Source organism: Pleurodeles waltl, chromosome 7, assembly GCF_031143425.1.
Source record: "Pleurodeles waltl isolate 20211129_DDA chromosome 7, aPleWal1.hap1.20221129, whole genome shotgun sequence".
Lineage (NCBI taxonomy): Eukaryota > Metazoa > Chordata > Amphibia > Caudata > Salamandridae > Pleurodeles > Pleurodeles waltl.
Genome location: NC_090446.1, coordinates 154,648,646 through 154,661,728, shown reverse-complemented (window position 1 = coordinate 154,661,728; position 13,083 = coordinate 154,648,646). Strand labels below are relative to the sequence as shown.

General features: G+C 42.9%; 1 protein-coding gene across 2 annotated transcripts in view; it reads right to left on the bottom strand.

Moving 5' to 3' along the window:
* Positions 1 to 13,083, bottom strand: part of LOC138303899 (piezo-type mechanosensitive ion channel component 2-like) — a 733,706-nt gene that overhangs the window by 245,127 nt on the left and 475,496 nt on the right. For both annotated transcript variants that reach the window (XM_069243434.1, XM_069243435.1), the window contains one exon: positions 12,233 to 12,420. In XM_069243434.1, the coding sequence (XP_069099535.1) occupies positions 12,233 to 12,420 (188 nt within the window). The remainder of the gene's footprint in view (positions 1 to 12,232; positions 12,421 to 13,083) is intronic.

The following is a 13,083-nucleotide window of genomic DNA, read 5'->3' as shown; positions in this document are numbered from 1 at the left end:
AGTGGTACTTGTAGTGATGGTGTTAGTGGAATTTTGGGCTTTCATAATGATTGTGATATTAGTGGTGGCACAAGTGGTAGTGGTTTGGGAGGTATTGTAATGATGGCATTGCTGATAGTGGTGTAGGAAGTGTTACTGTATAGGTGGTAATATGATAGTGGTCTTCTTACTTACTCAAGTAGCAGTATTGTTATTGGAGTGGAGGTATTGGCAGCGCCATATGGTGGTTAGTGAAGATGGTGTGGTACAGGTGTTGGAAATGATATTAGTACTGGTATTGGCAAAGCTTCTGCTGGAATTGATGATTGTGTAAATTGGCCATGTAGTTGGATTAGGATTGTGATGGTGATATTTGTGAAATTGCTAGTGATGGTGACGCTGGTGCTGTTTGTGGTGGCATTGATGATGTTGGTATTCATAGTGGTGGCAATGGTTGTCTTGCTATTGTTGGTGGTATTAGTGGTGGTGATATTATTAGTTAAGATGGTGAAAATGCTGGTAGTAGCATAGGCATTTGTGATGCAGGCATGCCTGATAATAGTAGTGGGCATATTGACTGTGTGATTTTGGTGGTGGTGTTGGCATTTGGGGTCAGATTACGACTTTGGTGGAGGGGATTGCTCCATCCCAAATGTGACGGAGATCCCGTCCGCCAGGTTGCAAGTTCCACTGGATACAATGGATCTTGTAATATGGCGGATGGGATATCCAACACATTTGGGATGGAATAATCCCCTCCGTCAAGGTCGTAATCAGGCCCTTGGTATTGGTGTTGTTCGTGTTTGTGGTGCTGGTAGTGATGGTGTGATGTTTCTGGTGGTACTATATGTGGTTTAGGTATTGGAAGTGATTCTATTGGTGGCATTGTTACTATTGGTCATATTCGTGGTGGTATTAACATTGGTGCTGGCTGTGGTAGAGTGGTATCATTAGTACCACCAGCAGTAGTGGTATTTGTGGTGCTGTGGAACTGGAGAATGTATTAGTAGTGGTGATATTGGTGGAGGTAGTATTTCGGTGTGATATTAGGGTGGTAAGGTATTGGTGGAGGTCTTAGCAGTCATAATGATGGTGATGGGATTGCTGATGGTGATACTGATGGTTGTATAAGTGATATTAGTGAAGGTAGTGGTTGTGGTGAATTTGGCATTGGTATTTTGTCTGAGGTATTAGTGACAATGGTACTCATGGTATTAATGGTGATGGTGCTGGATCTATTGTAATATTGATGGTTGAGGTACCTGAACTGGTGGTATTGGTGGTGTAATAATTGATTGTACATGGGGTGGTGGTGGTAGGTGCATCTGTATTGTGATGATGATACTGGCAGTATTAGCCTTGGTGATAGCGGTGCCATTCGTAATGGTGGCATTGGTTTATTTGTGATGTGGTTTTGGACTTACTATTTTTCGTATTGAAGCTGACAGTTAAGGTGCTGGTATCGTAAAGGTGTGTGTGGTACTGTGGTGGTAGTGGTGCATTGGTGGTGGTAATATTGGTGATCGTGGTATTCATGATGTTAATAATGGCAATGTAATTGATGGTTGTGGTGCTGACAGTATTATTGGTGGTAGTACTGAAAGAAGAATTCATTGTAGTGTGGTACTGGTGTTATTTGTATTATTGCTACAGATGGCGGTGACGGTTCTTTTGGTGGTGGTGAGTTTGGTGCTGCATTGACGGTGGAGGCATAAGTATTGTTGATAGTATTGGGGCTAGGATTAGTGGTGGTGTAGTGTTGGCAGTATTGGCTGTGGTGGTAATAACCGAAATGGTATTGTTGCCACGGTGTTATTATTAATGGTGGTGGTATGTGTGCGGTATTGGTAGTTTAGGTACTGGTGTTGTATTTGTGGCTGTGGTAATGGCAATAGTATGAGAGTTAGAATTGGCAGCGGTGTTTATACTGTTGTGGTGGCACTAGTGGTGAAGAATTGCTGGTGGTATTAGTACAGCGGTATTGAAGGGATTGGTACTGTTACGGGTGTTTTGATGGAGGTATTGGTGGCGTGGGTACTAGTGATGGTGTATAAGTAGTAGTTTATTGGAGACTGACATTTTTATTGATATGGTTTCAATACAGTATTGTTGGTAATAGTGATCATATTGGCAGTAGTGGTGCTATTGGTGTTAATGTTGGTATGATATTGGTGGTGGTGTAGTATTAGTGGTGATGGTATTGGTGGTGGCATTTGTGGTGGTCTTGGGGGTGGCATTCATAGTGATGGTAGTGGTGCTGGTGTTGTCTGTTGTGTGTTGGTGACATTAGTGGATGTATGGGTCTGTTGATGGTCTAGGTATTTTGGTTGTGGTATTGGTGATGGCGACACTGATGGTGGTAGCCATGTAATTGGTGGTATTTTTTGTGTTAATTATACTTGTTGAGGTATTGGTGGGTGTAATAGTGATACTGGGTCATATTTGTAGTATTGATGTGGAAGCATTTGTAATAATGGTATTGGTGGATGTGGTGGCACTTTCAGTAGTGGTGGAAATATTACATGTGTTGATGATGGTAATACTGTTGAGAGTGCTACTAATAGTCGTTTTGGTGGTATTCCTATTGCACTGATATGGTATTATTGGTTAAATTGGTAGTGGTTACATTGGTATTGGAGGCACTGGTATAGATAATGACGGTGGGGTATTGGTGGTGATATTGATGTGGCAATATTAGAGTTATTGTCGTGGTGGTGGTCTGGTGTAGTGGTGGTAGGAATATTGATGGCACTGTTGGTGCAACTGATGACACTGGTAGTGTCAGCTGGTGGTGATGTTGGTATTTGTTGTGGTGATATTGCTGGCTGTCCTGTTTTGTCGGTGTGGTTTTTACAGTCTAATATAGGTGACTGCTTAATAGTGTAGGTTGGCTTTGGTGTGGTATTGGTGATTAAGGTGTAGGCGATAGTACTGGTCAGATCGGTCATATGGCTTTAGTGGTGGAGGTATGGTTATAACAGTATTGGCAGCAATGTTAGTGTGGTGCTGGTGATATAGGTAATGGTGGGTGGTGTTTTTATTGGGGTGGTGATTATATTTGTATTTGTTGTGGTAGTATTACTGGTGGTGTTGATGTTGATAGTACTTGTGTAGTGGGTTTCGCTATCAATGTTGGTGTGCTATTGAAGACGTGGTGGTATTGATGATTTCTATTGTGCCTGCATGATAATGGTCTTATTGATGGTGGTCATTGGTGTGTTATTAGTAGTGATGATAATGATGGTGCTGGTAGTGGTACTGGTGGATGTATTGGCTGTAGACGTGATGATGACATTGTGATGTTCTATTGACAGTGGTAGTGTGGTCTTGGAGGTATTGTTGAAGGAGGTTTTGGTGATAATAGTATTACTGGTGGTATTCCTTTTAGTGGCGTAGGTGATGATGGTAGAGGTGGATTCTGTGAGTAACCAATGTTTCTAGTATCATAGTGGTGGTATTCTGGTATTGGTGGTATTGCCAAAGGTACTGATAATGTTGGTATTGATATAAATTGTTGGCAGTTGTATTAGGGATTTTGTTTGTGGTATTGTTGGAGGGGTTTTTGGTTACAGTACAAGTAGTGGTAGCAATGACCATGGTATTACTGATGGTATTGCTGGTGTAATACTGGTTTACTGGTAGTGGTGTGGTACTGGTTTATGGTTTTGGCACCGGTGGTAGTGATCTTAGTGCTGCTGGTATTAGCAGTAATATTACTGGTGGTGGTAGTATTGGTGTTTGTATTGTATAATGATGTTTACGTTACAGGCAGTGGGACTGTTGATAATGGTGGTATTGGTGGTGTTATTGTTGGTAGTACTACCAGTGGTACAATTTATAATGTGCTATTAGTAATCAAATTAACGCTTGAACAGATCATGGGGGTCATTCTGACCCTGGTGGTCATGGACCGCCAGGGCCAACGACCGCGGGAGCACCGCCAACAGGCTGGCGGTGCTCCCATGGGCATTCTGACCGCGGCGGTACAGCTGCGGTCAGAAACGGAAAACCGGCGGTGTCCCGCCGGTTTTCCGCTGCCCTGGGGAATCCTCCATGGCGGCGCTGCAGGCAGCGCCGCCATGGGGATTCCAACCCCCTTACCGCCAGCCTGAACCTGGCTGGCGGTAACGGGTGTCGTGGGGCCCCTGGGGGCCAATGGCATGGGCACTGCAGGGGCCCCTAACAGGGCCCCACTGAGATTTTCAGTGTCTGCATAGCAGACACTGAAAATCGCGACGAGTGCAACTGCACGCGTCGCACCCTTCCCACTCCGCCGGCTCCATTCGGAGCCGGCTTCCTCGTGGGAAGGGGTTTCCCGCTGGGCGGGCGGGCGGCCTTCTGGCGGTCGCCCGCCCGCCCAGCGGGAAACTCAGAATACCTGCGGCGGTCTTTTGACCGCGCCGCGGTATTCTGGAGGTTCCAGCCAGGCCGGTGGCTTCCGCCGCTGGCTGGGGTCAGAATGACCCCCTATGTGTTGTTGGTATTATTAGTAGCATTACTAGGTGGGTGGCAGTGATGTTTGATGATGGTGAGTTTGGTGTGGATAATGTTGTCAGTATTTTGGTACTGGTGATAGCATAGTTGGTTGTATTGGTGATAGTGGTCATATTAGTGGTATTGGTGGTGCTAGTGGTCATATTTGGGGGTACTGGTGGTGTTGTGATGGTGCTAATGCTTTTGGTGATAGTGACTGTATTTGTAGTGCTGGTTTTGGTGTTATTTGTATTGGTATTGATAGTGGTGGGCCTGGTGGTTGTACTTTCTGTGCTGCTGTGAGAGTGGTAGTGTGGTATTGGGGTGGTGTTAGTATGGTTAGGGTGATACTGTTGGTGCAGTGGAAATGGTGGTGGCATTAGTGTCAGTAGTATTTCTGGTGGTTTTGGTACTGATATTGGTAGATCTTCAACGTATTCATGGTAGTGTATTAGTCTAGGCTTCATTAGTTGTGCAGGCATTTATAGTTGTGGTATCAATGTTTTCCTGGTAGTTATTTTGGTTATCGTATTGATGGCATTGCTAATGGCATTGGTAATGGTGGCACTGGTGGCCATTTTGGATGTGGTATTATTGGTGCTATATTTGTTGTGTTGTGTCACTTGTGATGGAGGAGGCTGGAGGAGGAATTTGGTGGTGGTGAAAAGGGTGGTAATAGTGACATTATAAGAGGTATTGTAGAGGTAGTCTGGTACGGTTAGAGGTGACTGTATTGGTAATTTGGTGGGGTATTAGTTGTGGTAATGGTGATGGTACTGCCATTAGCTGTATTAGTAGTGATACCATTCATATTGCAATGATATGGGAGTATTTGTTTTAAGGGTATGGCTGCTACTGATGGAGAAAGTAAATTGGAGTGGTATGGTATTTGTGGTGATGATACAGGTAGCGTTGTTTTAATCCAGTGATAATAATGGTAGTATTCAAAGTGTTGGTGTTGCTGTTGTGGTGATATTGGTATTTGTTACGGTGGTACTGTCGGTGGTGCTAGTGATATTGGTATTACTTTAGTATGGTATTGGTGGTGGTGGCATTGATGCTATGTATTGGCACTTGTGTGGTGTTGGTAACTGTTGTGGTTATTTGTGGTGATATTGGAAATATATTTTATTGGTGGTATTCATAGTGTTGAGGCTATATATGGTGCACTGGTGCTTTTAGAAGCATAATTTGCAGTGGGATTAGTAGTGTTGGTAGTGATGGTGGTATTGCTGGTCTGTCAGGATTTAGGCTCAGAAAAGGCAGGGAGTTATGTAGTGGCTCTCCTCTTCATCACCTGTTTACTTGCCCCTCACGTTTCTTTTTCCCATCTTGATTCCCTCCTTATCCTTGTGTATACCTGGTTTTGCTAAATATCCTTAGGTATCTCCTTCCTCCTACCTCCTTAATGCCTGGCAGGACTCATTTGCAGTGGCATCCTGATGTCCTTGTCAGGAACTTGATCTGCAGAAAAACTGGTAAGCTAACACTGTTCATATTTTGCAACAGTTTTCTCTGGTCTATAACCGTATACTTACTGTGGTTTCCTGTTTGACCTACAGCTGGTCCAGTAACAGACCATTCTTCATTCATCACAGTTGCTGTGTTGTCACCAACCAAAGAAAATCCATTCAGAGAATGAAATCTAGTTCTGTGTTTCTCTCTCTCACTACCCTTCCCTGTTAACCCCAAATCGTACCACAGGTACATTATTCACCTTTATAACTCCATAGGGGTACAGCTGCTTTGTGCTAGTCTACACAAAATGAACCTGACAATGGTATTAGTGATGGTATTGATGGAGTTTGATATACTTTGTGTTGGGGGCACTGGTGGCGGTGTTTGGGGTTGGTTGTGGTGGGGATATTATTGATGGTGGTTTTGGTATTTGTGATATTGGTCGGGATATTGATGGTGGTGGTGGTAATGGTAGTGTTGTTTGTTGTGGTGGTATTAGTGCTGCTGTTACCGATCATAATATGGGTGGAACTATTTATGGCAGTGGTGATGTTGATGCTTAAGTGGTATTTGTTTTGGTATTATTAGAGGTGGTGTGACACTAGTGGTGGTATTAGTAGAGGTGATATTTGTGGTGGTGGTATTACTTGTTGCTTTAGTAACCTCTTTTGGTGAAAGGGTGGTATTAGTAGTGCTTTAGTATTGTAGTGGTAGTACTGTGATAGTATTAGTATTGGTGGTTCTGTGGTATTGGAGGTGTGGTGTTGGTATGTCATGTCGTGGTGGTTTTGGGATAGTAATATTAGTGGTAGTATTGGCGACACTAGTGGTGGTTTTGGGGTGGTTATATAGTACCAATTGTGGTGTAGCGCTGGCAGTAGTAATGGTATTAGTAATAACTTTATTTGTGTTTTTTTCTAGAGGGGTGGTGTTGGAGAAAATGGTGGTTATGGAAATGATGGCGGTGATAGTGGTTTGATGGCATTGTAGGTAGTGCTACAGATGGTGATGAAGGCATTGGTAGTAATGGCATTCATGGTGGTATTATTAGTGGCACTGATAGTGGTATTCTTAGCATCACAGTCTACACAATTAAGGTATTACTATGGTAGTTTTTGTAGTAATGTGATGGTGAGCTATTGTGGTAATGTTATTGTTAGTCATGGTATTGGTTGTGATGCAATAGTCGGTGGTGATATTGTTGCTGTTTAGAATGAGTGGAGTGTGATTGGTAGGTTTGCAATTGTGGGGATGATATTAGTACTGACAGTGTGGTTCTGGCTGCAGTGGTGATGGAGGAGGAGGAATTGGTTGTAGAGGCGCCACCCATGATTGTGGTACTGGTGATGATGGTATTACAGGTGATACTGGCACTTTCAATATTGGTGGTTCTAGACTAGCTATTGATGGTTAAAGTTGATGCAGTGGTACTGGTCGTATGGACACTCATAGGGGTAGTTGGGATATATTTGGTATTAGCTGTGGTGTTTGTGGTGGTGGTGTAGAATTGCTAGTATTATTGGTATTTATCACATTGTGTAGGTTTTGATTGTATTAGTGGTACTGGTGGAGACTGCTTGGGTGGTATTGGTTGTTTAGGCAGTTATGTTGGTGTGGGTGTTAAAAGTTGTCCTGGTGTTGGTTCTATTAGTCGATGCTGCTACTGGCAGTATTGATGATGTGGTGATATTACTGGAATTGGTGATAATGGTGGTCTGGTGGTCTTGTGGGAACACTGGTAAAATTACTGGTAGAATTAGTGGTGGTATTGTCGGGGTCTGGTGGTGGTATCTCTTATGATGGCATTGCTGGTGGCATTGGTGGGTGTGACATATGTGGTGTATTAACTGGCATTATTGTTTGTGTGGTATCAGCAGTATGGTGTTGGTGTTTATAAGGTATTGCTTGTGATGATAGTTGTAAATGTGCCCTTTCCCCAGAGTCATCCAGGATTTTTTTTGTCTTTTTTGCTAAACCCTACTTTCACTGGCTTTAGAACTCTGTGCACCTTACCAATGTTAACCATGGAGAAAGTGCTTGTGCTCCTCCTTTCAACACGGTAAAACTGGTATACTCCTGAGTGCACTTTTAATTTACTCATAAATGTACTCACAAACATGGTGCCAGGTGTACACAGGTACTGTAAATTAAATGCTACCTCTGGATTGCAATATTCACTGTTACAACCATTGCAGTGGCATTGTAAAGCATATCTCCATTGTTTGTGTGGCTTAAAACTTAAAACTGCAAATTCGACCTTTCAGTATAACCCCTTTTGACAGGCCTACATCTTTATGTTAAATACTTAACAAATCACCCTTAAGTAGGCCCCATTGCTCACAAGTCAGGATGAAAGGTATTTAAAAGTAGGACGTGTAAAAGTTTAATGTTAAACATAAACTTACACTGACAGGAACCTAAAAGCTATTTTCGCTGTAGCAGGTTTAGCTATTCCATATGACAGCGCAGGGATAAAAGAGTAAGTTTAATAAATGTTCTCTTCGCCTAAGAAGCTAAAATTTAATTTTTATATGTTTTCAAATATTTATAACAAGCCCAATCAACAGGTAAATTTGTTTTTGCAATGAATATTTTTGAAATATGACTTTTAAAATATTACCTTTGCCCTGCTTGAAGTCTCTAAAATCTATGTTTGCATTTTACTCTCTCTTCTGCCAGCCAGTAATTCACATTTCAATAAGTGTGAACGAAGTGTGAACTTCTGCCCAGAACAGGGACAAAAGACCTTGGGTACAGAGAGGTGTTGTTGTGGGCTGGGCCTAAGAACTTGATTAACCTCAAAGAGACCTACCCTGTCACAAACAGAAGTATCTAACACACAGGCCTGCACCCTTCTTTTGCCCCAATCGGCCATACCAGCCTCCACCACAGTGGGCCTCTTGTTGTCATCACAGAGATAGATCCTGCTAGAGTGTCAAGACCTACTTGACAGGTCTGCTGGAGTTCTTCATATGACATTCGGGGTGCACTTCAAAGGAGGGAAACAGAATGCCAAAATACTTTTTGTGTATCCACTAGGTGGTTGCTGAAAGATGGGGTTTGATTTGACCAGACTTCAGTCTCAGAATTTGTTGGGGGTACAGAGACTCCCCAAAACTGGATTTTATTGTTAGATGTAGGAGGATACTAAGATTACAGTAGTACATTCCCTCCCTCCACCCCACACACACACACTTAGCACTCAGAGCCCACGTTTAATTTGTCTGAAGACTTTGGACATCCTGAAAATACCCAAAGTAGATAGGGTTAGCCTCAGGAATCCTAGCCCCATTGGTTAGGGCAACCCAAGGGGTCATTCCTACCCACTAACTCATACGAGGCATACATATAGCATTTACAGGCACCCATGTCAGACCTTTTCATTTCTAGGCCTGAAGAAGATCAGAAGAGGATTGAACTTCAAATTTGCAACCTGAGGAGAGCCCTAAAGGACTGAAACTGCTCCCTCTCTTGTACATGGGACAAATAAGTGAACTCCAAGGGTCATTAGGCTAACCTCCTGTTCAGGTACAGGGATATAATTACTGCAAATGTTCAGTGGTAACCGGACCTGGGCTGGATGTTGTCTTCCACCCTGTGGGTCTCTAAGTTCCTCACCTGAAGTTCTGAAGGGCTTTAGAAGTATACTCCTGTGCTGTATTGGGGACTAAAGTCAGAAGGTAAAACCTTTTGAACAGGACAAACCTGGTTAGTGTATCCGACTCGCACTCCATTGCAGCCAGCATCAAATTACCCCTAGGAACCTGGTGGATTGGTGACATTGCTAGAGGTTGTATTGTTGATGTGGTATTGGTTTTGATGATTTTGGTGGAGGTATTGAGGGTAGTATTGGCTGCACAATTGGTGTTGGTCGTTCATTATCAGTGGTATTGGCAGTTGTGGTATTGGTGTTACTGGTACTGATGGTACTGATTCTGGCATAACAAGATTGTTGGTAGGGTTTGTGATGGCATTGAAGGTGGTGGTATTAGTACTAGTGGTGGTGTTTTTAGTGTTAGCAGTATGTGTGCTGTTGGCATTGTTGGATGTACTAGTGGCGGGGTTTTTAATAGTAACACAGCTGTTGATTTTAGTGGTGGGGAGGTATTTTTGGATGTACTGGTGTGATATTTGTATTGCTGCAGTTGTATTATCACTGGTAGTAGAGCTGCAGGTGTGGCACTGGTGATGGTGGTACTAGTAGTGACAGTATTGGTAATACTGTTGATGGTTTGTAATGGTGGTGTGTTGTTCCTGTGGTTATACTACCCGGTGTTGGTGGTTTCGCTAGTATTGACGCTGGTTGTGATGGTATTAGTGGTAGTATTTTTAGTGCCTTGGTATTGGTGGTGGTATTGATCTGGTAGTAGCAATGCTGGTGGGATTGGTATTTCTGTTGGGGGAATTAGGATTACTGGGATGGTATTAGTGTCACTGATATTCATGGTAGGACAGGTGAGATGAGGATGGTACTTGTCATGACTGTGTTGATGGTATTGGTGGTGTTGGTATATCCAGTGTGGGTATTAGAGTTACTGGTGGTAGAATTGGTGGTGGTAGGCTCAGTATCAATGGTCGCAATTGTATTCATTGGGGTGGCCGAAGTGGTGGTTTGGTGGTAGAGGAATAGGTATGCGGTAGGGGTATTGGTATTCAGTAGGGGTACTGGTGGTGGTACTATTGGTGGTAGTGTGGTATTGGTAGCAGTATATGTGACTTGTGGTGTGACTAGTAGTGTTATTTTAATTATTATATTAATGGTCGGACTCCTGATGTGACATTGGTGTTAGTGGTATTGGTGTTGGTAATAGTGGTACTGTTAGAGAGCTTTGTATTATTGGTACTGGTAGTGCTTGAAGTAGTAGAGGTATTGGTGGCGGTACTGTTGTGCCAGCGGTGAGGGTAACAGCAGCTGTGTTTGTTGTATCGTTGGTAGTACTGGTGGTGGTGTAGCGGTTGTGGTAGCGTTGGTGGTGATGATAATGCTGGAGGTAGTGGTAATGGTATTAGTGGTAGTATTGGTGGTAGTGCTGAGGTTGCTGTAGTGGTATGTGGTACTCATAGTTGTGGAAGTATTGGGACTGTGGTTGTGGTATCATGGATACCAGTAGTGGTGCAGCATTTGTGGTGATCATACTAGTGGTGGTGTAAATGGTTCATGGTAATATTGGTGGCACTGGTGGTCATGATTTTGGTGTTATAGACGGTGGTACTAGAAACATTGGTGGCGGTGTTACTGGCAGTATATGTTGAGTCTGTGTTTATATTGATGGTGCTATTAGTGGGGACACAAGTATTGGTACTTAAGAGATTAGTAAAGGTGGTGGGGGCATTGGGAATGTTGATGATAATAGTTGGGTGGTCTGGGACAGGTACTGGTGCTTGTATTGTGATGATAGGTTGGTTCTACACATATTGGTGATACTTGCAATCTTGTGGTATTGTCAGTGGTTTTGGTGGTAACAAGGGTGGTTGTGGTAGTGAAACTGATGATTTGGTACTATTCACGGTATTGTGGTGGTGGTGGTAATGTTGGAATTTCTGTATTGTTTGAGGTCTTTTTGTTGCTGTATGTTTAAGGTGCTTGCATTGGATATGGATGTATAGTAATAGTGGTGGTGATGTGATACTGGTGGTGGTGTACGGGTGGTTATCTTGGTAGTGGACATATTGATGGTGGTGACATTTGTAGTGGTATTGTTAGCAGGGGTAATTAGCTATTGATGGTGATGGCATTGATGGTGGCATTAAGATTGTGATTGCAAGATCAACAGTGGTGGTGGTATGCTGGTGGTATGGGTGGCATCAAGGCTACTAGTATGTTTGGTGGCATTGATAGTGATTATATTGGTATTATTGGTGATGATTATATTGATGGGGGCACTGTTGCAATTTGTGGTGCCCCCATTAGTGTTACTGTTGGTAATATTGACTGTGGTATTTATGATACTGGTGATAGTATTGTTAGAGGGATTAAGGTGGTAATGGTGGTGGTGTGGTAATGATGATTGTGGTATGTTAGTTATTCTGATCAATTGTTCCCACATTAATTTATGAGCATCAGGTTCACACACCTACAAAGTACTTTTTATTACATACAGACAGCCGGACCCCAAGGAAATAGTAATTGTGGTGGTGCTGGTAGTGGGGGAATTGGCAGTAAGAGGTCCGAGATCGGTGGTGGCATTGGTTGTTTTTTATCGGTGGTACTAGGAGTGATGGCAGTGATCTGGTATTGGTAGTGGTATTTGTAGTACTGTGTAGATGGTAGTTGCATTATTGGTGGTATTGGTGATGGGATGCTGGTGGTGAAGAAACCCACCTGGATAAGATGCTGTCCTGGGAACGTCTGGAGTCCATGCTGGGGATCTTCTGGTATTCCAGAATGGGGTTGTGCTTTACACTGTCCCCTGCTGCATCTGTCTCTATCCCATCAAAGGAATCTTGTGTTTGCTTGATTTTCCTGGCCTTGTAGAACTCAAGAATGCTCTCTTGGGAAGCTTCTTTTCCCTGGAATTGTGTATTGAAAAAAAAGAGTTAATTGGTATCACCTCACCGCATATCACATTCTCATCTATCAACAGCTGGTATACACTGGGCATACATTTCAAAGGCTGACTGTATTGCTGCTGGCTCATGCAGAGCTATGTTTCCTGACTTTCCACTGCTTATGAAGGACTGACAGCAAGAAGTGCCTGTTGGTGAGCGACAAAATGAGGGCATCAGGGTGAATCCAGGAAATAGAAAAAGAGTGAAGAAGTGTTTGAACTCTGCATGTACCTTCCTCTCAACTCTATAGTAATTATACATTTAGTAAAATGGATATCATACAGGGAATATAATGCCAACTGCTTGATAGTGATTATGCTAATAGAAAGGGATTTCACATAAGGCTTAAAATGCATTACATTGTCTGCACAGATTACAGCTCTATATTTTCCTAACCACTTCCACCAAGCTAACTAATAATGTAAGAGTTGTCCTGGGGGCATTTAGAATTGAAAAAAGGTGACAAGAAGGCCACTAGGTATTATGCACAGTTCAGAAAAAAAATCAAAAGTTCCCAACCTTCGAGGATTGCTCATATAATCATCTACACTGATTATATAATCTGTGGTCTCCTCTCAATAACCTATGACAGCCCCATCTTATCAAGCATGTCCTGGATTCCCT